Source organism: Balaenoptera borealis, assembly GCF_965194805.1.
Source record: "Balaenoptera borealis genome assembly, chromosome: 13".
Lineage (NCBI taxonomy): Eukaryota > Metazoa > Chordata > Mammalia > Artiodactyla > Balaenopteridae > Balaenoptera > Balaenoptera borealis.
In genome coordinates, this window is record NC_138870.1 from 104,541,839 (window position 1) to 104,564,406 (window position 22,568).

General features: G+C 54.9%; 1 protein-coding gene across 4 annotated transcripts in view; it reads left to right on the top strand.

Moving 5' to 3' along the window:
* The first annotated feature begins 6,557 nt into the window (after positions 1-6,557).
* Positions 6,558-22,568, top strand: part of TAFA5 (TAFA chemokine like family member 5) — a 221,415-nt gene continuing 205,404 nt past the window's right edge. For 2 of the 4 annotated variants that reach the window (XR_014233543.1, XR_014233544.1), the window contains exon 1: positions 6,560-6,800. Coding sequence is in view for 2 of the 4 variants with exons in the window: in XM_082351461.1 (XP_082207587.1) it covers positions 6,689-6,800 (112 nt within the window). In the remaining 2 variants the exon portion in view is untranslated. Of the gene's footprint in view, positions 6,801-22,568 lie in introns of all 4 variants that reach the window. The other 2 variants (XM_082351461.1, XM_082351462.1) reach the window with 2 other exon arrangements.

Here is a 22,568-nt window from a genome sequence, read left to right on the forward strand (position 1 = left end):
ATAAATATCAAAAGATACAAAAGATGAAAACCCATATTCCCGTTGGCAGTATATTTAAAACTACAAATGGAAAAATCGGCCCATGATCCATTCAACAGCTGAAAAAAAAAAGATTTATAATATATGTGAAAGACTGGTAATACCTGTTCTTGTCTTATTTATACCTTTCTGTATTTTTTACATTTCAAAAAATTGAAAGAAATTAATTGCAAAGTTAAAAGAGTTCTTACTCATCAATAATAAAAAGACAAAACACCAGGAGAAAACTTGGCAAAGGACATAAACAGTTGATTCACAAAAGATGTTAAAATGACATATACATGTTAACCTTCATTAGAGCAAATAAATGCAAATGGAAAAAATAATAAGAACTTTTTATCAAGTAAGTAATTGTCCAAGTTACTTGAGTCAATAATAATAACCAGGCTGACATGGGTTGACTGAAATGGTTACTGTCAGGTACTGTCTGGAGGAATGTAAATTAATATAACATTATTTGGAAATTCATTTAGTAATATATAGCAAGACCTTAAACCAGTGTCCTTATTTTGACCTAACAATTCTAGTTCTACAATATTTTTCTACAAATAACCATAACTACAGGAAATGATTTAAGTACAAGTGTGTTCATTGCTGAAATTCTTAAATAGTCTAAGTGCTTTCTAAATGCTTAGAAACAGTCAAAATGTCCAAAAAAAATGATTGATTAAAAAAAAGGTGGTATTTATGCATTACAGAATTTCAGACTGCATGGAAACAATGTTCTGGAAGAGTATGTGGTGCCATGAAATAACGTCCACTACATATAAAGAGCCTGTTTACTAAAGAGTTATGGACCCAGCAATTTCACTCCTAGGTATGTCTCTGAGACTAATGAAAACGTATGTCTACACAAAAACTTGTTCATAATGTGACTAACAGCATTATTCGTAATAGCCAAATGGCAGAAGGAACCCAATATCTATGAATTAATGAATGAATAAACAAAAGGGGTCAAGCCATACAATGGAATATCACTCAGCCATTAAAAGGAGAGTAGTATTGATGCCAGACTACAACATGGATGAACCTTGAAAACATTATGCTAAAAGGAAGAAGCCAGTCACAAAAGACCACATATTACATGATTTCATTTATATGAAATGTCCAGATTAGGCAAATCTGTAAAGAAATCTATAAATCAGAAAGTAGATTAGTGGTTATCTAGGGCTTGCCAGGGTGGTATGGAGGGCCCTGGGGTAACAGAGGGTCTGGGGTTTTTTTGGGGGGGTGATAAAAATGTTCTAAAATTGATTGTGATGATTGCACAGGTGTTTAAAATTATTGTATTATACACGATTTAAATGGGTGAATCATACGGTTTGTAAATTATATTTCAATTAAGCTGATACAAAAATAAGGAAAAATAAAGATCTATGGGGCGAATGTGCCACAAGTGTACAAGTTACTAACAAAATGCCAAGTGTGGTTAACTGAGTGGTGGAAGGAAGGAACATTTGATTTTCTTTTTGCTTATCTGTCCGTTTTACAAATTTTTCTATAAGTGAACTTAACTGAGTAACGAGAGGCAGGGGAGCAACAGTGCTGAAAGGCACCTTGTCTGGAGTCAGACTGCCTGGGTCCGGCCTCTACTAGCCCTTACCAGCTACAAATACTGCAGCAATCCCCTTACCTCCTTCCTGCCCCAGCTGTCCCACTTGTAAATTCAGGACTGGAGTGCTTCAGGGGATGGTCCTGAAGGCTGAGTCAACCATCTCTACCTGCCCAGAACATGGAATAGAGCCTGGCACACAGTACAGAAAAAGCACCACTTATCATTATTAAGACTGAATCAATAAAATGGATAATTGTTCATAAAAATGACACACAGATTCCCTCTACCAAGTCCCTGGAAAGCACTGTTCCAGGGACTGAGAGTTCCACCATGTTGCTCTCCATCTCCTTGGAGATTACAGCCTGCACCTGCCTAAACTTCCCACTCCTGCTTCTGTATCTTCTGCCCTTTGATGCTTCCTTCTGGGCTGAAGCTTCCCCATCAGCCTGAAAGCTCACAGAGGAAGCGGCTGACCTCACTTATTTGCCGTCTGCAAGGAGACACCGCTGCCCTCTTCCCAGTTTTCTAGCCAGAATCTTGGAGTCACTCGGGACACGTCCATCCTGGTCCCCCACTTCCCATTTCCCATGGCCGGTCAATCCCATCTCCTGAACAGCTCCTGAGTGCACCTGTGTCCCCTCAGCCTCTCTCTCCCAGAGAAGCAGCCAGCCCGCCTCTCACATGGACTTGTACACCTGCTGCCGACTCACTGCTGTCCTGCCTCCCCTGCGCTCACCTTGGAGGTGATGTCTTTCCAAACGCACACGGGAGACAAGGGTGCCAGCGCTCAGAGGGAAACCGGCCGTGTTTCCAGAGCAGCCAGGCCCACCACGGTCCAGCCCTTGAGCTGCCGGCTACCTAGACTCACGTGTATTCTTCACAAGAGAGGACCTGCTTTTTCATAACAAAGCCCCTCCCCGTTGTCCCGGTGGAGACATCCCATCTCACCCGGTTAAAACATCCTGCTCAGTTCAGGAGCTCTGGGAGCCACCGAGGAGCCTGGCAGCCCACGACTGAGTGACAAATACGACATTCAGTATGGAGGAGAAAAAGCGAATGGGAAAGCCACAACCAATATTCAAGTTTTCAAAAGCAGAGCAGGGAAAATGAGGCACACTTATCCCTCAGAGGAGCCGAGATTTCCTGCCCAGACTTGGAAGGAATGCCTTGGTGACCCACCCTCACGAGCCACGCCTCCTCTACGGGGTCTGTCCATTCCTGCCTCCGTGGCCACCTGAGCCATCCACGGTGCAGGGCACCCCTCCCCGGGCCAGGTCTCAGCAGCCCTGTGACTATCCACTTGATGAGGGGTGAGACCCAAGGATTTCCTCGGGGTTGAACGCCTACATCCCTCGTTTCCTAGGCTTGAAGTGAAGGTGGTGGTGTGATTCTCTAATAAACTCACCCGAGTTTCAAAATTTAAGGTTCTATCAGTTCTGGCTAGTAATCAAAACCAGCCAGTCAACAACAACAAACTGTCACTGGGTAGTATGCTTGGATCCAGAACTGAGCTTTCTGTTGCCTAGCAACAGAATTCAGGGCTCTGCTCATCCCCATCCTCAGTTTCCATCTCGGTCTCTCACGGGGCCTCCAGGAACCACCAGTGTCTGCCCCTACCTCTGGGCTGCACCCTAGCTGTGCCACTGTGATCAGATCAGGATCATTGGCCTCTGGTCAGGAGGCCCCAATCTTGTCTCTTTTCCCACCTCCTTACCCCTTCCGGCCTCACTGTGTTTCCGACTCTCCATGTCCCTGGATTCCGAGTCATAAGCACCAAGGACTCCATTATTCTTCCTCTCTCTGGTAGAAGTTTTCAGTACACGGCATGAACTAGTCGATCCACTCCGACTTCCTAAAGTTTTCCACCTGACAAAGATTCTTTGCTAGAGCAATCTTTAGTCAGGCTTCAGAACCTTCTCTAGGCCCTACTTCCTGGTAGGATCCACTCTTAGCAAGAACGCTGCTAAGTCTGTTTATTCAGAACCACCGCCCGCATACCTGACCAAGCTCCTTATCCTCCCCCCGCTCCCCCAGGTGACCTCTGACCACCTGGCCTGCCTGCAGCAAGAATCCTGTTGGGTCGGCTTCGCCAGAAGCACCCCCCCACCCCACCCCTGATGTTTCCTCTTAGTCATTTTGCATCCACTGACTCTCACCTGCTCCTTGGCCATAAATGTCCACTCACCCATGCGGCAGGCAGGGTAGAGCCCTGTCTGTTTCCCCCACTGCAAAATCCTATCCCAGTGGTCCCTGTACACATCATGATGGTCCTGAATAAAGTCTGCCTTACCGTCTTCAACAAGTGTCACTGAATTTTCTTTTTTTTTAATACATGTCAAACTCCTGACATTGCGGCCACAAAAGTCTCCTGGCCTGAGTTTCAGGATGAAGGAGACTCTTTCATTCAGCGTGTCCCCTCCCGCTGCTCAGAGCACCCTCCCCAACCATCCACCACCCACCATCTCCTGCATCCTTCGCAGGACAGCCCCGATTTATCCTCCCAAGCTCAACACGGACCACATGTCTCTACAGAACAGTGTTTGTCAAGCAAAGAAAATTACAGTAAACAAAATTATTGGGTGGGCAACCAGCACTTTAAGAAATGAATTAGGATAGAATCGAACATATCAGAGAGTATTGAGGGTATAAGTATTGTTCTGTGAAATTTTCAAGTGTTTGTGTGCCTCTGTGTGTGTGTGTGTGTGTGTGTGTGTGTGTGTGTCTTAAGGATGGCACCAAAAATGTTTGAAAACCACTGGAAGCTTCCCTGGGACGCCCTTATGGAATCCCACAACCTGATTTGGGCCAACTCTCCTCTCCTCTGCCCCAGCGGGCTCTCTAACGGCCCTCCCCCCTTCACAGCACCGGCCACACTGCCCTGTAGTGGCTGGTTTCCTAAATAAGCCACACATCTCCAGGGGACAGAAAGTGCATGCCTGGTCCACTTTCCCTCTTCCAGCACCTGGCATCTCGTAGGTGCTCAGTAAATTGACGTTGAGTAAATGAATGTCCAGAGCAGGAGTTCAGAATGCACAGGGTGAAATGCAAGGTGTAACATTTTTACAAGGTACATCCTTTTAACAGGATGAAAGGCTGAAATCAAATGAATGAATTGTGAAGGTGATGCAGGCATCCATGGTGGCTCCATGTACTCCGGTTGAGGGGCCCCTCCCTGAGCCAGAGGCAGAGGAGACAAGGGGTCCTGCCCTCGCGCCCGCCCACCCCCGCCCCGGTTTTCAGGGGTCCAGGTTCTGCAGCACCTCCCCGCCAGCCAAGGGAGACGGGCAGCTGCAGTTGGGAAGACACTGAGACGGGAAGTCAGAGGATTGTAATGAAACAGGACCAGAAAATTTATGAAGAAAATCAGCCTGGATACAACCATATTACAACAGCAGCCCTGCCCAAGCCCCTGGCCAAGGCGCCCACGGAGCCGACCCCTGGGTCCAGACGGACCACCTGGCCAGAGTCTTCTGCTCTCTGCGCGCTCGGTTCCCGCGCTGTGTGTGTGTGTGTGTGCGTGCGTATATGCACGTATGTTGTGTGTGTGGTGTAAATGTGTGTATATGCTGTGTGCACATGTGTGTGATGTGCACGTGTGCGTGGTGTAAATGTGTGTATATGCTGTGTGCACATGTGTGTGATGTGCACGTGTGCGTGGTGTAAATGTGTGTATATGCTGTGTGCACATGTGTGTGATGTGCACGTGTGCGTGCTCCTGGGAGAGCCGTCCCCTCACGGCAGGCTCCCGGGTTCCTCAGGGGCCTCCCCAGCCAGGACTCAGGCGAAAGGAGGGACGTGAGTGACCTTCTTCCATCTCTGCTTCTCCCAGCTATTCAATCAGCGCCCAGGCCCTCTAGTGGCTCCTGAGAAAGGGTCCCCAGCTCCAACAGGACCTCATGGGTCCCCAGCTCCCCTTCCTCATGCAGAACCCGGAAGACCCCCTGAATTGGGAAGGATGCCTTTCTATGGCGTGCCCACGAATCGGCAGGGAGGCAGTGCTCAGGTGGACGGTGTGTCTGGGCACCGCAGGGTCAGAGCCTCCCCGGCCCCCGGGTAGCTGGACCATCAGGTCAGCACCTGGACTTGGGAGCTTGTCTTGCTGAGGGGACAGGAGAGGGAGGAGTGGGGATGGGGAAAGTGACTTCAGAGGATGCACTCTCTCCATCCTCGGCATTAACACAGGAGACCAGTCCCGGGTGGGGAATTTAGAGACACAAGACTGGACCCTTGTGAATGGCGCGCACGGAGAGGCTCACCAAGGCCAGGACGGTAGGCAGAGGTGGAGGCGCTGCAGAAGGGCCGAGGACAGGGCTCCTGGGACGTGTGTTCTGGCCTGGCAGTGCCCGGCCTGGGGAAAGGAGCAGCCTTTCCTGGGTGCTCAGCTGACTCTGCGCGGGTCCAACGCTGTGCCCTCCAGGGGTTTGAGGACGCCAACAAAAAACCCAGAACAGGGATGACAAGGCCCATCCGGGGAAACGGTCCAAAGCCCCCTATACGTGGAATAAACTCCGGTACCCCCAGCCCAGGCAAGGTCTGGGACCCAGCATTGCAGGCAGGGGCGGGGAAAGGATGTGGGCGCCGAGGGCCTGCGGGCCACACGGCCCCAGTCCACAAACTTCACGCTGGCCGGCCCGTCCTCCCCGAGAGGTGCCCAGGCCGCGGTCGCGCCGGGCCGTCTCTGTCGCCATCCAGAGGCGCGGTTCCGGCGCTTCGTCCCCTCCGCCGCCGCCGGCCTCCCCAGCCAGCACCGGGGCCCCCGCAGGGCCCCCGCGGCGCCGGGCCCCCGCGGCGCCGGGCACGCGCATCGGGCGCGCCCCTCGCATTGGTGGCCGGCGCGCCGAGCCCGGGCGCGCAGCGACGCCCAGAGCGGCAGGGCCGGCGTCCCCGGGCTCGGCGGGCGCGGGCGCGGGCGCGGGCGCGGCGCGGGGCGGGCCGGCGCAGGGCGCAGTGGGCCGGAGCCCGGGCGCGGCGGCGGCGGCGGCGGCGGCGGAGGATGGCGCGCGCGGGGCCCGCACGTGGAGGCCGGCGCGGGGGCGCGGGCAGGGCCGGCTGCTGAGACGCGCTGCTGCCCCCCGCGCGGGCGCCGCGGCTTCAATGGCGCCATCGCCCAGGACCAGCAGCCGGCAAGATGCGACCGCCCTGCCCAGCATGTCCTCAACTTTTTGGGCGTTCATGATCCTGGCCAGCCTGCTCATCGCCTACTGCAGTGAGTACCGCGCGGCCCGGGTCCTCGGCCGGCCCTCCAGTCCCGGCCCCGGCCCCCGTTGCCCGTTTCCGGGCCGCGGCTCCGGCGGGGCGCCCCGCGGGCCGCCCGGAGTCCGTGCGGAGTTGCGAGCTCCGGGCGCGCCGTCCCCCGGGTCCCCGCCGGTCCTGCGCTGGGCCGGGAGGGCGAGGGGCCGGCACTTCGGAGGCCGGCGCCACCGCTGAGCCTCCCTCCTCCGACTCCGGGGCAGGGCCCGGGCGCCAGGCCCCGGGTGGCGCGGCGCGTCCCTGCGCGGCGATGCCCGCGGCTGCCCGGCGTGCCGCCGCCACTCCCGGCCCAGGCCCGCGATCCGAGCCGAGCCGGCGGCTTCCCGGCCGAGACGAGCCGCGCGCTCCGGAGGCGGCGGCAGGTCCGGGGCGGGCGGGCAGCGCTGCCTGGGCTGTCGGTGGAGCGCCTTGCCCTGAGCTTTCCGCTGGCGACACTCCGGCGGGGGACGTGCGGGGGGACGCGGCGGCCGAGTCCGGAGCGGGGCGCCTGGGGCAGGAGCGGGGCTCGGGCTAGGACGCGCGGCTGGAGCTTCTGCCTTCCCGGGAAGCAGGCTCGCCGGCGTTTTCCTAAAAAAGAGAAGTGAGGGCTGGGGTGTCCGGAGAGGGCTCGCCGCTTCCGCCGGCATTTCGCGAGTAGGGTCCGGGGACCCGAGCCGGTGAACCAGTGGGTCTGGCGCGGGGCCACGGGCTCGGGGCTGGGGTGGCGCGGGCTGGTGGGCGCCCGGGGCACAGGATGGGGGCTGGGGGACCGGGAGCAGGGTCGGGGTCTGCCTGGGTGTGTCGGGGTGGGCTGCGCCCGGGGCACAGGCTGGGGGCTGGGGGAATGGAGGCTGGTGGGACGCTGGGCACAGCCTAGGGATTGCGGTGGGGGTGGATGGTCAATGCTCCGGACACGGGTTCGCGGCTGGTTGTGTGGGTGGGGAGTGGTCAGCGTCCCGGGCACAGGCTCCGGGCCGGGATGGCGCGGGCTGGTGGGCTCCCCCGCCGACCGCCTGGCACAGGGTCCGGGTCCCTTCCCATCCCAGCGGGAGGAAAGGACGGGCGCTGAGGAACACCTGTCATGGAGAATTGCCATGGGCGATGGAAAAATATGGATTCTTTACAAAAAAAAAAAAAAGAGAGAGAGAGAGGGAGAGAGAGGCTGGCGCGGAGCCTCTCTCCTCGCAGCCCTCGGCCTCCTAGCTCCCAGCCCGAGAGCCTTCGCTCTCTCCAAAATGGGACCGCGGCGGGCCGTGGAGACGCGGGGCGCGCGCGGTCGCGGAGTCCTGGGACAGCCCAGCCCCCCCCCCCCATCCTCCCGGAATGGCGGGGGAAACCCGGTGCTCAGAGCAGGAGTCGGGCTGCTGGTCTCAGCCGGGTTGTGCATTTCGCTGCAGTTGCTGGCGACGCGTGGGGACGCGTGGGGAGGGGTCTCCGAGCGGGAAGATTCCCCGTGGGGCCGCAAGCCCGACTGCCCAGACTGGCACCGCCATCCCGGCTGCACCCTGCCTGCCCCTCTGAACGCGTTCCTGTGCTGGCTGCTTGGAGGGGGGCGGTTCTGGGGGTTTGAGCCAGGTCTGTGCCCTCTCCCCAGCGCCTCGCGGCCATCTCGGGGCCCTGGGGCAGCATCCCCAGGGTTCCGGAGCAGAACCTCCGCCGGCTTCCTTGGCCATGGGGAACAGGTGAAAGGCAGGTAAACTCGGGGCTCACCCAGGAGGTGTCATTTAAATGCACTTCCTGGTGGCAGCACGGGAGGGGGGCTCATCCAGCAGTGTTTGGGAAGGGGATTGTTGTGCCCCAAGCCCCCAGGCTGCTGTCCCTCCCCGGCTCTGGGGACAACATCCTTGGTGCCAAGGCGAGAACCCGGCAACAACAGGCTGGCTAGGGAGGCAGCCCTCCGGGTACGGAGAGGAGTAACTGCTAATTGTTGTTAAGTACATGACACCTCCGCCCTGCCCTGTGGCTTCAACACTTCCCACCCCAGGTGCGCCAGCCAGGGCCTTCCTCTCTCACCTTCTGTGTGCAGTCTCTGCTCACTCCACCCCCCCCCCCACCCCAGCACCTCCTGAACCTGAAGGGGGACCCGCTGTGTCTGTCCTGACACTCACACCTTTGCCAGACTGCTGCCTGCTCTCGCTGGCGGTCCAGGCCTGACCGCTGCTCAGACACTTGGTGGAACCTGAGATCCCATTGGACACTCAGGCTGCTTTGCGGAGGCCTCCCTGGCATTCTGGAAACAGCTCTCCCACCAGGACGAGGACATTTGGTAAAAAAAAAAACGTCTTATCCAGAATGGCAGAAATCATTAATAGCAGAAGCTTGGGTTGACCACATTTTTATGGTTGTTTCCATCTCCATGGAATGGAATAACTGACAATAAGATAACGTTTCTGGACACACCCCGTTACACCAGAAAGGCACTTGGAGAAATTAAAACATTTCACTAAAATACAAAATAGACATATGCACTTGGAGGAATTAAAACACTGCACTAAAATACGAAATAGACATAATAATAATTGATAGCTTGGAACATCAGTCCTAGAGAAAAAAGAACTTCTTATTTTTAGAATTGATAAAGCGAATAAAATGCAAATGGAACAGTTCCTGTGATTTCATTCTCTTTTCCAATATATCTGGGATGAAGAAGAATAGTTAGCCTCCGTGTCTGTAAATTGTTTTTGTTATCAGTAAGAATTTTTATTACCCAAAATGTTTTTGTGTTTTGGAGCAGATCTATTCGTATCATTAGTTAGGGAGACTGATAAGCGTCATACAGGATTCAGTTATCCTGCCTATTAAATCTGTGCATTTCTCTGCAGCACAAAAGGTGTTCACTTACTGGCGCTGCTAGAAGAAGACTGGAATCTTTCTTGGCCTCGTTTTCGGTTAGGGGTGTTCTACTGTTCTTGGCCCCCTGAAAGCCCTCCCTTCTTTGCCGCCTGCTGAGATTCATATTTAAGGAGATGGGCTCCACCCTCTGGCTGGAGAAAGACCTGCAGTCCACCAATTAAGTTAGTTGCTATAGTGACACAGCCTTGTCATTTTTCTCCTATTGGGGAACAATTGCCAGGAGAAACAGAAAGAGGAAGGGGGCCCTTGATGGCTTTCTTTAGAGATGCAGACTCCATCTCTGTGTACGTTCCCATTACAGCAGGGATGGACGCTTGTTAAAGACTTATCCTGGGGAGGTGATGAGCTCCGATGAGAAAATTGAAACTCTCCTTCTTTCTGGTCTAGGGAAACCTCTGTCCTCATGGCTTGGAAAACGCTGATTTAGATCGTCTTCCCCTTAGCATACCTGGAGAGGAGAGTTCTGCCTCGACCTGGTTCTTGGATGGAGTGGGACAGCTCTGGCGAAACCAGAGTGATTTGCCTGTGTGCTGTGCTCAGCCCCGAGACCCCGAAGATGCAGTCTAACAACATACTGGCTGTAATAACTGTGAGGGAGGTGGAGAGAATGATGAGCTAGTGGCTGCCTTAGGACACTAAGCCTTGACTTGACACTTGTGCGCGGTGTTTAATTCGAAGTCGGAGAAGGCTACGCTTTCACGTAGATTGCACGTCTCCTATTTGGACGGGCTTGGTGGTCAGCTGCTCCTGGCATGTAAACGGTGGGTGGGAGGAAAGTCTTATATTTTAAAGTACCAGGGAGCAGGGTGCGAGAGGCAATATGACTCTGTTTTTGACTTTTTTTTTTTTTTCAAATAAATCTCATCAAAATTGAATGGTAGCTTTCAGTTAAATCTCATGTAATAGTCCTCATGCAACTACGAGAAGAAATTACAAACAACTTCTGAATTGTTTTTTAATCCATTAGAATACTAAAGAAGCGTAGGCTTTCTGATGCTGCATTTTCCTTATAAATACAATTTATTGCATATTTAAGAGAGATTAGAATATGCCACTTTCCTGCTGTTCAAATTTGATTTCTGGGGTTTTCCAGGAGGTGAAATTGGAAATACTGGAAACTTAATGAAGTGATGACATTCAGAAGTTTATTTCTCATCCTTTTTTTCTTTTTTCTCCTACTGTGTTTTTTATTTGATGAATTTCTGGCCGGAGAAGATGTGCTGTGTGTTTCTTTCAACTACATAAAGATAGGTTGCCTGTGGGATTTGTATTAGTGGAACTCCGCGCCCAGGGATCGGCGAGCTGGGGGAGGTTATGCCCCTGGAAGCCAGCCAGACTGATTGGTGCTCCCCCCAGCCCCCGACACCGCCAGGAGGGGCCACGCCCTCCAGGACTCCCCTGGCACCTCACTCTTTGCAGTGAGCCCAGAGGACAGCGCCCCCCAAACGGGGGCTGTGTGCCACAACTCAGCTGGCCGGGTCTTCGGCACCAGGCGTCTGGGCTGAATTCCGCCCTGGAATTTCTCGCTCAGGACCTGCCACTTGACATCCCCGGGAGGAAATATGGAGATCAGCTTTTGTGGCATGAAGTATTTTCAGGTGACTTTTATGGGCGTGATTACGGGAAAATGTTATGATAATGTGGCACGAGAAATGGGAAGAAAATCAAAACATTAAAATCCCCATTTCTTTATATAGCTTCGCAGCTGCGCTGATTTACAAGGGCTCATTTTTGCATTAAATGTGGTGCTCTGGAGTTAATGACCTCTACAGAACGCCACCTGTCACCCAGAGCCATGGGTGCCGGCCGAGTGCTGGGGAGGAGGTTGGTTGACGAGGAGGATGTGGGTCAGGATTCCTGCGTGAGCGGGATCGATCGGATGCTGGTCGCAGAGGGGGCTGGCCGCTGGATCTGCTGGATTTTATTTGTTTGGGGGATTGTCACTGGCTGTCCTCTCGGGCCGGGGCTGGCACATGGGGCTGAGAGTGCCTGGTGCTGTCCCCTTCTGCAGGCAGCCTTGCACGCCATCCGTGAACCCCAGAGCCGAGCTCGGGTTGCCCGGGCTGCCCCAGGGCTCCCACGGCTTCTGGGACGCGTCCAGCAATGGCCTGCTCCCCCTTCCATGTCCCCCTCCCCACGGTTTCCAGATCTGGGCCCTGGAGTGGCGCTAACTGAAGCTCCCAGCAGGCAGCACAAGCTGTCTGATGGCTGGGCTTTCCAGAAACGGCTCGGCAGCTGGCAGCAGATCTGGGCAAGCCGCCCCATCTCTCCTTCACCCCGCAGACGTGGTGGAGGGCTCCCGCAGGCTTTGTAACGTTTACTTATTTATTCCAATGGCTGGCAGGAGTCGAGTGTGGAATCACTTTTGTCTCCAACTAGGCCGGCGGGACTCCTCCGGCATCCCCTGGTCCTCGTGGCTCTCGGGAGGCCCAGCTCCAAGTTGGCGTGCCTGCGGCGTCCTCGGGAATGGTGGGTCTAGGCCTGGTGGGACAGTGGCCGCTTGGTGAGATGTCCCCTGGGGAAGACCCCACTCATCTCACGATGTTCCCGCCTCCCGGTCCTAGGCCCTGGTGTGTCACCTGCTGTGGAGTCGGCCTCCCCCGTGGAGGGGCTGACCTCTGTGGGGTCCCACCTGGGGACCTGGCCCTCCTTCTAAGTGTGCTGGAGGCAAGAACGGTGGAGAGCCGGCCCCTGGCGTCTGTGCCTCAGCTTGCTCGTGTGATGAGGAATTAGGAAGCCTGGGGACACAGAGATGGGCAAGACCGTGGCCTCCTGGGCTTGCGTCCCAGTGGGGGGCTGGACGGTCAGCACAAAGCAAAGGCAGTAGAGGACGGGGCACCCAGCTGGGCCTGGCACCCTGTTCTGCTGCGGCCTTTGCCTGCCTTCTCTCAGGTCTCCGCCTGCCCCAAACTCTCGGCCCAGGGTCTGGCCCTGAATCCTCTTCCACCCCGGAGCCTCCTCTTGCCCTGCCTGGCCTTCGCCAGGGCCTCTGCATTGCAGGGCAGCCTCCAGCTCTGTCCCTGTGCCCAGCCTCCTGTGATTCCTTCTCCAGAACACACCTAGCCATCCTCCAGGTCTGTCTTCCCCACCGTCACCCGAGTCCCTCCTGCATACGTCAGCATTGTCCTCGGTGGCCCCTCTGCCTCCAGGCTGGCCGACGGGAGATCCCCACTCACGGCTTCCCTTAGAATGGAGCCGGCACCAGTCCTCTCCTCCCCATCTCGCCACCTCCCCGCTCACGTCACTCAGGGCCTCACAAAGCCGATCTTTCCTGCCCCGGTGGCCCTCTCCATCCCTCTGTGCTGGCCTGGCAGAGTTCAGCCCGGGGCCGGCACCCCAGGGCTCCCTTCGTGGGAATGTGATGTGTGTGCCCATTCTCTTGTGCATGCCCTGGTCTTACTCACTTCGATAGCCCGCTGTCCGCGGGGTCCCTTGCACGGTAACTCGCCACAGTGCTGCTGAATGCAGCGAGGGAACCCTGAGCTGGACTGGTCTCCAGAACATGCCCTGACCCCAGTGTTGGAGAACTCCTCTTCCAGGAAGCCCCCCCTGAATACACTGCTTCCTCTCCCTCTCCAGCGCTCTGTGTGTTCACCTGGATGCCGGCTGTCACGGCTCTGGGCCTTCGGGCATCGACTGCCCCACTCTCTGGGAAAACACTCGTTGATCCTGGCGCCCTGGGCAGTGAGCTGTGACCGGGGCAGGGCTGAAGGTCTGGGGCCTAAGGACTTGGGGTGCCCCGAAGGTCTGGGGGCAAGGCCTAAGGGCTAGGGGTGGGGCTGAGGGTCTGGGTGTGGCCAAAGGACTGGGGGCGGGGCCGGAGAGATGTATTCTGAAAACTGAAGTTGTTGGATCCAGAACATCAAATCTGGTTCTAACATCGTCTGATTGAAAAGGAGAAACAAGAAAAATGTGTGGGATCTCAATGAAACGTTCACTGTTTTCAAAGTGTCCTTGGTAGGCTTTCACACTGCCAGAGTGGAGAGCTCTCCAGACCCTCCCGTCAGCCTCACCTCCTTTCCTTAGCTTCTACTTCATCCTTATTTTCCTTGAATACTTACTTTCTCATGACATCCCTGGGGCTTCTTCCCCGTAGCACCGTGGACGTTTGGCCCAGGTTGCTCTCCAGGGTGGACTTTCCTCATGGTGGGGTGTTGGGCAACCTCCCTGGCCACCACCCACTCGGTGCCAGTAGTCTCCACCCCCCCGGGGTGATAACCAAGCCCTTGCTGTGTGTCCCCTGGGGGTAGAATCCCCCCATCCTTGGGACCTCTGATTTAGTTTGTGGGTCCGCAGTCCACAGGCTTGTTCTGGCGTTTCCTGGTTTTGTTGAATCGGGACTCTGGTCCTGGGGCTCAGTGCCAGCAGCGTGACAACCTCATGACCGCATCTGTAGCCGAACAGCCAGCACAGGGGTGTGAGGACATTCAGCCGGTCGCCTTCTCCGGCAGGTGCATCTCCCCAGTCGTGCCCAGACGGGCTGGGCTGTGGGAAAGGCTGTCTGCTGGGAGGGGACAGTGTCTCCCCACGCTTCTGTCTCCAGAGCTTGGAACCAGCCTTAGGGCTTGAGGTTGGGCTCAGACTCTTCTCCACATTCTGATTTCTCCATATCTCACATGTAACTTTATTGCTGATGGTGATAAAGCCATTGAGAGGCAATGAAACGTTCCTGATCTGCGGGGACAGGGGAGCCCTCTACCTGTCTGCCATCTACCCACTGGCTTGACGATGCTCGCCTTTTCAAGAGGCGTGATTTCGGAGATTTCTGTCTGGAGCCCATTGGAACAAATTCATAAACGCCATTCCCTCCAAAAGTTCTGCTGCGCTTGGCGGGACCTTGGCTGCCTGAAAGCTGCCTTTACTCCGTCCTTTTTGGGGGACGCCAGAACCTGCTGCCTGTATCCCTGATGGGGCTCCGCCAGGCTCTTTCTGTTCCAGCCTGTGCCCGCCAGCCTTGTCACTGGGCCCTGGCTGGGCCCTAGGAGCCCCTGCACGGGGATGGTGCCCGGGGTCAGCAGGCCCGTGCTGGCAGGGGGAGCATGCAGAGCCCCTATGCCTCAGGATGTGCCCCTGCCCACCCCCCTCCCCAACGGGCAGTGTGTTCTAGTCCCCGGGCAGCCGGTTGCCGCCTTCCTTCGGGAGCCCTACCCCATCGCCATCCTCATGCCATCTGTGACCGTGGGGCGGCAGGGAGCAGCCCCCCAGCGCACGGGCACGGCACGTGCTGCTGTGTATGTGGGTGCAGCGCGTGAAGATGCACATCCCACTGTATCAGGCAGCATTCCTGCACACGCACGCGCACGCACACGCACACCTGTGCGGGTCTCCCCGCAGCCCCCAGCCCCGGCCTGCATGTTGCTTTTTAGTCTCAGACTCGCGTGTCATGAGCCAAAGCCATTGACGGCCCCGCCGGAGTCCTAGGCCCGAGAGACCCCAGGTGGTGAGGCCAGGGCGGGGCGGGGATGGGGGTGGTTGGAGACTTGACTCTCCCTAGAGGTTTTCCTCGCCGGTTCCTTTTTAACCAGAGAACTGGGATGCACAGATGTGGCCTGGCGGCTTCCTTGGAGGATACAGGCGTGGGGACCACGCACTGAAGAGCAGGAGGGGACAGAGCTCAGGGCTCCCCTCCCCGTGCCGGCTGCTTCCGCTTCCCTGTCCCTTCGTGCCGTGTCCCTGTTTTTGTGCACGCACGTGTGTACACACGCCACAGACACGCATCCCTTCTGATTTGGGGCCTCAGTCTCTGCACCTGAGAGACTCCCTCAGCGTGGGCCTCTCCAGGGCAGGGCCCCCAGCACGGCACCCCTGGTTTACTGATGGCTCCGGAATGGTTTTCCAAAAGAACAGACAGAATTGAGTCCCTGCAGAGACGGGAGTGGGGTAACCAGGGCCCTGAACTTTTCAGGACACCCCCGTCCCCAAGTTGTCCCCACCTGCCTTGTCTTGGTGTCTTGAATGTCCAGCAAGAGGGGCTGATTAATGCAGCCGGGCAGGCTCTCCCGGTGTCCTTGCTGACGGCCTGTGATGGGCCGCTGTCTCCTCAGTTCTGTTCGGAGGGTTTCACCTGATGTTTAGGAAAGTCAATACCAGCATTACGAACGTCTCTGAGCTTACCTACTTGTTACTAAAATCCACCGTTGATGAGGTGACGGCGGAGTCTTCCTGGCCTGCTTGACCGGACCGTGAACAAGTCGGCTGGAGCCGGGCTAGGCCATGGTCTCCTGCTGTCAGGTATCCGGGTGACATCGGGGGGCAGGGCGTTGCTAGTTTTCCAAGACCTGACTCGCACCTGATTTTAACTGAGCGTTGAGGAAGGCAGTTTTAAAGCACACCCATTGCCTGAAGCCTTGTGGTTCGGGGAGGGGTATCTGGACGGTTCTCCGGAGGGCTTTCCTACCAGGACGTCGCACGCTTAAAATGCTAATGCCTCCACGCCGCCCTGAATGCCGTTGGTTGCAGGGGGGAGGCCTCTCTCTGGCTCTGTTTCTAAATTCTTTTTCTCCATAGCAGTTCCATTACCTAATAGCACTTCCCCGGGTATAGCTGAATGCCATTAATGGGTTGATGGGACTCGTGTTAATCAATTGATGCTAATTTATGGTCTGCGCTGCAGTGGCTGAAGGAGGCCAGCCACGGAGCCACGATGGGTCTTCCGTGCCTTTCCCTGTGTCTCTTTTCTTCCCCGGCTCGTGTTGGGCCCTGTGGCCGTAGGAGTGAACCCTGCAGGGAGGCAGAGGCTGGCCCTCTGGGCTGTGTGTCAGAGGACCTGTCGCATCCATGTTTGCAAGCTGGAGAGGAGAGGCCTCTCTGCTCCCTCAGCGTGGGAGAGCAGGGCCGTCTAGGGAGACGGTCACCTTGAGATGACCGCGGGGGTGGCACGTGTTTCCAGAACTCACTGGGCTCTGGAAACACGCGACTGAGTCGGGCCAGCTGTGTCGGGAGCCACCGCATTGTGACCCCCGGAGACCTTGGCTCTGGCGTCCTGGTCGGCCCAAACAACATGCATTCCACACATGAAAAATTGTCAGGACCCAGACCTGGAAGCAGGTGTGTGTTAATGAACTTGGGGAGGTTTCTGAACCTCCCACCACAGTGAGACGTGAGCTCTCAAGCTAAGGAAACAGCAAAACTTCTCACCATCAGCATCTGGGACACTGGACGTGGGCTCCAAGGGGTTCTGAAACCTTCTGGCAGGCTTAGGCCTTGTGGGACACAGGCCACTGTGGCAACCCACGTGCTTCTTTACAAGGACTTTGATTTAGTCAAAATCAGTGTCCGTGGTCAACAGAAATGCATTTGCTGGATGTGGTCAGAGTTCAGTCTGTTTTAGCTCCGGCTTCATCTTAAGGTTCCAGTATGAAGAAGGAACAGATTTTAAAGACAGGAGCAGCAGAAGCCCACGCGGTACGGCCGGGTGGCCGAGCGCCACCTCCAGCTCCGAAGCCCAGTGCGTGTGGGAAGGATGCAGACTTCACTGGACGCTGTCGTCATGGAGATCTTGCAGAATGCTCCCGTCACCCCCACTGTCTCAGGTGGTCAGGAGGTTTCTGTCTGTTAGGCCCTGGGAAGTGGGCAGGATACTCAGAGGCCTCTGGCCACTCAGCATGTCAGCCCCACCCTCCCCTGTGACCTGGAGGATGGGGGGCGGTGAGCCTGCGGGCGGGGCCGGGGCCCTCGGGGAAGAGGCTTCCTGCACACAGGCCGGGCCTGGGACCTTCCTCCCCGTGTCACGCCAGGCCTGGGTTTGCCGCCTCAAACCTGATACCCGGTTTGCTCAAGCTCTATTCTTGGGGCCAGCAGTGGGGTGGGACACTTCTGAGAAACAGGGGAGCCGATTCCGTGCCATGGAGCAGACGTGACACATACTGGAGTGTCCCTAGTGGGAGTCTGCGGGGCCTGGAAGGTTCCCTGGGGCGGGCCAGGCCACCTGTGACTACGGACACTCCACACAGCCTTGTCCACGGCCGGAGCCAGGGGGGACGCCGCTCTGGCTTTGGGTTCCCAGAGCCTTCGCCGGTCAGGTTCCCATCAGGGCGGCCGAAGCCTTAGCACATCCTCTGCTGGGACTCAGGTGGACGCCGTGTGGGAGGGTCAGGAGGCAGCCCAGGCCCTGCAGGGCTTCGTGGCCTTGGACTCAGGGCCCTCCAGGCCAGCGTTTGCTGAGCGTGGCCACATGTGGGAGGGCCCAGGCCTTGTTCCTGTGACCTGTGCACACCTGGAAGGTGGGGACGTCTCCATTCACAGGAGCTCCCCCAGAAGTGGGGGGCTGTGGGCCTGCCAGCTCCACGCCGTGTGGCCCCGCGTTCACCTTGGGATGGGAGCCCCTCTGGGGCAGGGCCTGGGCCTCCCGTTGTCAGCTTGGCCCCGTCGGCTGGGTCAGGGCCTGCGAGGAGCAGGTGCCGCGGATGAGTTAACCCAGGATTACTGTTGCTGTCAGCCATTTGCACATGTGTATGAAAAAGGCTCTGATGCTGATTTGGCTGACAGGGTGGGGTGGATACGGGGTGGCCTGCCCGTTCGACCCTGACTTGGAAGACTACCTCTGGCAAGTGTTTTTACCTGGGTGGCGGAAGGGCCTTTAGCAACTTTCGTATCCACTAAGGTTCCAAAAGGAGACAGATCGTCCAGGCCACGGGGTCCTTGTGGCCAGCGCCTTGTGTTCCTGCCCAACTGTAACCCAGACGAAGGCCTTGTTTGCCCCAGGAGTCTCCCCTCTGGGGCGCCTCTCGCTCCTGTTCCACCACGAGTCCCCATGTCGTTCTGGAATCCTGCCTGCAGGGTCCCGATTGAAGCCCCCATATTCCCCAACCCTGGCAGACTGCCCCTCTCGGGGCTTCGGTGACCGCGGCTGGATCTGCTGCCCGGACAGGCATGTGCTGTCACCCCGGGGCCTGTCCACGCAGTGATGCTTCCCTGTCCTCGCGGACCATCCTTGGAGAGGCGGGCGCTGGCCCTGCTATGTCGCTCAGCTACAGTCCTGGTGGATGGACATCCTGCCAGGCGCCCAGCAAGCCGTGTCCACTTGCTTCCAGATCCTCACGGCAACCCTCCCAGCTCAATGTTTGTTTTCTCTTCATTGTAGAGGGAAGTGAGGCTCAGGGAAGGCCGGGGACGCGCCCAGGGTTCCTGGTGGGAGAGGTGGCAACAAAGCCGGGCCGTCTTCTGGGGCCCCAGCCTGGTCCTGAGGGGTTTGGGAGGCTTGGAGAGGAGACCCGTGATGGGACTTGCAGCCAGCCTTGGGGGCAGCTGGGGATGGTCCAGACACCACGCCAAGAGCGGCAGGTGGGTCTTGGACTTCAGGGTCTGGACAAGTTGGGGGAGCCTACGGATGACATATCTGCTGTTTCCAAGTTAAGTTCCAATCGCAGCTTTAAAAAGAGAGGGGAGAGAGAGGGGACGGGGGAGGGAAGGAGGAGAGGAGGAGGGGAGAGGGAAGGAGGTGGGGAAGGGAAGGAGGGGACGGGGGAGAGAAAGAGGTACCGTCACAGGGTGGGGCTCCCGAATGGAATCTCAGAGGCCACTGCAGGGGTCCCTTCAGCTGGCAGGGTGCGGCCAAGGGTCTGCACTGGGGAGACTTTGGGTGCTTGGGTGCCTTCCATACCCCACCCCACCCAAGCCTCCTTGTGAGCTCTCTGGGCAGGGCGATAGTGGACACTCTCCCCCACTGTGGACGTGTCTGCCTGCAGGTGGGGCTCACCTTATTTGCCTTTGGGATTGAACCAGCTGCATCCAGAATGCTCCAGTGCTCAGGAACCCACACAAAAGCCTGTAGCCCTCCCAGAGAGGACATTTCTTCTTTTTTTTTTTTTTTTAAGTTTTGTTTCAGTGACTTATTCTTTTTTATTAATCTTTTTTTTTTTTTTTTTTGACTGCATTGGGTCTTCATTGCTGCACGCGGGCTTTCTCCAGTTGCAGCGAACGAGCAGGGGCTACTCTTCGTTGCGGTGCGCGGGCTTCTCATTGCGGTGGCTTCTCTTGCTGCGGAGCGCAGGCTCTAGGCCCACGGGCTTCAGTAGTTTTGGCTTGTGGGCTCTAGAGCACAGGCTCAGTAGTTGTGGCTCATGGTCTTAGTTGCTCCGTGGCATGTGGGATCTTCCCAGACCAGGGCTCAAACCCATGTCCCCTGCATTGGCAGGTGGATTCTTAACCACTGTGCCACCAGGGAAGTCCCCGAGAGGACATTTCTTGAACCACTGCTGGGTGCCAGTCAGGTGGCAGGCACTTCTCGTACTTTGTGACATTGAGTCTTCTTAGCAGGAGATGAGATATATGATTCCCTTTTTATAGAAGAAGAAACTGAGGGTCTCAGAGGCCCACAGTGTCTCCCTGTCTTCCCCCAAGTGTGATGAGCTGGGATTTGAACATGGCTGCTGGCCTCTTCAGCTCTGGATCTTGCCATTAACCTTGTGAAACACCTCCTGCCCCATGGGGGTGTGGAGTCGGGTGGTCACCATCTGGCTGACCAGGGCTGTGCCATGCAGAGCACTGCCAGCAGGCTACAGTGATGTCTGTCTGGGGACTGAGGAAGAACGTTTACCCAGAGGCATCCGGACAGCCTTGGCAGTTGGCACTACGTCTACAGAAACGTCATCGTAAGCACACCCAGTGCATACCATTGCCACTGACCGTGGGTTAGGGTCTGTGAGACCACTGTCAGATTCAGAAAAGCTGTGACAGTCTCGGGGATGGTTTGTTAGACTGAAAGGAGATTAAATTGGCCAAAGGGAAAGGTTCACGGAGACACAGTCTCCAGGAGACACCAGGCATGAGCTGCAGACCCCAGGGGGTGGCACAGATGGCACTTAGTTCCCCAGTGAGGACGTGTGACAGCCTGTGGAGTGTCACGGAGCAGGGGCACGCCCCCGAGCCCTGGGGCCCAAGGCGGTTATTGGGGGTCACTTGGTGGGTAGGCTCCAGTCCCCTAGACCCAAACCAGGAAGAAATAGAAAATATGAATTGACCAATTGCCAGTAATGAAATTGAATCAGTAATTTTAAAACTTGCAACAAACAAAAGTCCAGGACCAGATGGCTCCACAGGTAAATTCTACCAAACATTTAGAGAAAAGTTAACACCTATCCTTCTGAAGCTATTCCAATAATTTGCAGAGGAAGGAACACTTTCCGAACTCATTCTATGAGGCCAGTGTCACCCTGATACCAAAGCCAGACAAAGATATCACACAAAAAAGAGAAAATTACAGGCCAATATGATGAACATATTTGCAAAAATCCTCAACAAAATACCAGCAAACTGACTCCAACAATACAATAAAAGTATCATATACCACGGTCAAATGAGATTTATTCCAGGGATGCAAACATTTTTCAATATCTGCAAATCGATCAATGTGATACACCACATTAACAAATTGAATAAATAAAAACCATATGGTCATCTCAATAGATGCAGAAAAAGCTTTTGATAAAATTTAACATCTATTTATGATAAAAACTCTCCAGAAAGCAGGCTTAGAGGGAACTTACCTCAACATAATAAAGGCCATAAGTGACAAACCCACAGCCAAAATCATACTCAATGGTGAAAAGCTGAAAGCATTTCCTCTAAGATCAGAAATAAGACAAGGATGCCCACACTCACCACTTTTATTCAACATAGTTTTGGAGGTCCTAGCCACGGCAATCAGAGAAGAAAAAGAAAAGGAATCCAAACTGGAAAAGAAGTTAAACTGTCAGCTGTTTACAGATGGCACAATACTATACATAGAAAATCCTAAAGATGCTACCAGAAAATGACTAGAGCTCATCAGTGAATTTGGTAAAGTTGCAGGTTACAAAATTAATATACAGAAATCTGTTGCATTTCTATACACTAACAGTGAAGTACCAGAAAAAGAAATTAAGGAAGCAATCCCATTTACCATTGAACCAAAAAGAATAAAATACCTAGGAATAAACCTACCTAAGGAGGCAAAAGGCCTGTGCTTGGGAAACTATAAGATGCTGATGATAGAAATTGAAGATGACACAAACAGATGGAAAGATATACCGTGTTCTTGGATTAGAAGAATTAATATTAAGATGACCATACTACTCAAGGCAGCCTGCAGATTCAATGCAACTCCTATCAAAATACCAATGGAAGTTTTCACAGAACTAGAACAAATAATTTTAAAATTTGTATGGAAACACAAAAGACCCCGAATAGGCAAAACAATCTTGAGAAAAAAGAACAGAGCTGGAGGAATCACCCTCCCTGACTTCAGACTATAGTACAAAGCTACAGTCATCAAAACAGCATGGTACTGGCACAAAAACAGACACATAGATCAGTGGAACAGGATAGAGAGCCCAGCAATAAACCCACATACTTATGGTCAATTTGCGACAAAGGAGGCAAGAATATACAATGGAGAAACGACAGTCTCTTCAATAAGTGGTGCTGAGAACACTGGGCAGCTACAGGTTAAAAAAATGAAACTAGAACATTCTCTACATCATATACAAATGTAAACTCAAAAAGGATCAAACACCTAAATGTAAGACTGGATACTGTAAAACTCCTAGAGGAAAACATAGGCAGAACACTGTGACATAAATCACAGCAAGATCTCTTTGGATCCGTCTCCTAAAGTAAAGGAAATAAAAGCAAAAATAAACAAATGGGACCTAATTAAACCTAAAAGCTTTTGTACAGCAAAGGAAACCATTGACAAAACGAAAAGGCAACCTACTGAATGGGAGAAAATATTTGCAAATGATATGATCAATAAGGGATTAATATCCAACATATATAAACAGCTCCTACAACTCAACATCAAAAAAAACAACTTGAGGGCTTCCCTGGTGGCGCAGTGGTTAAGAATCCGCCTGCCAATGCAGGGGACACGGGTTAAAGCCCTGGTGCGGGAAGATCCCACATGCCGCGGAGC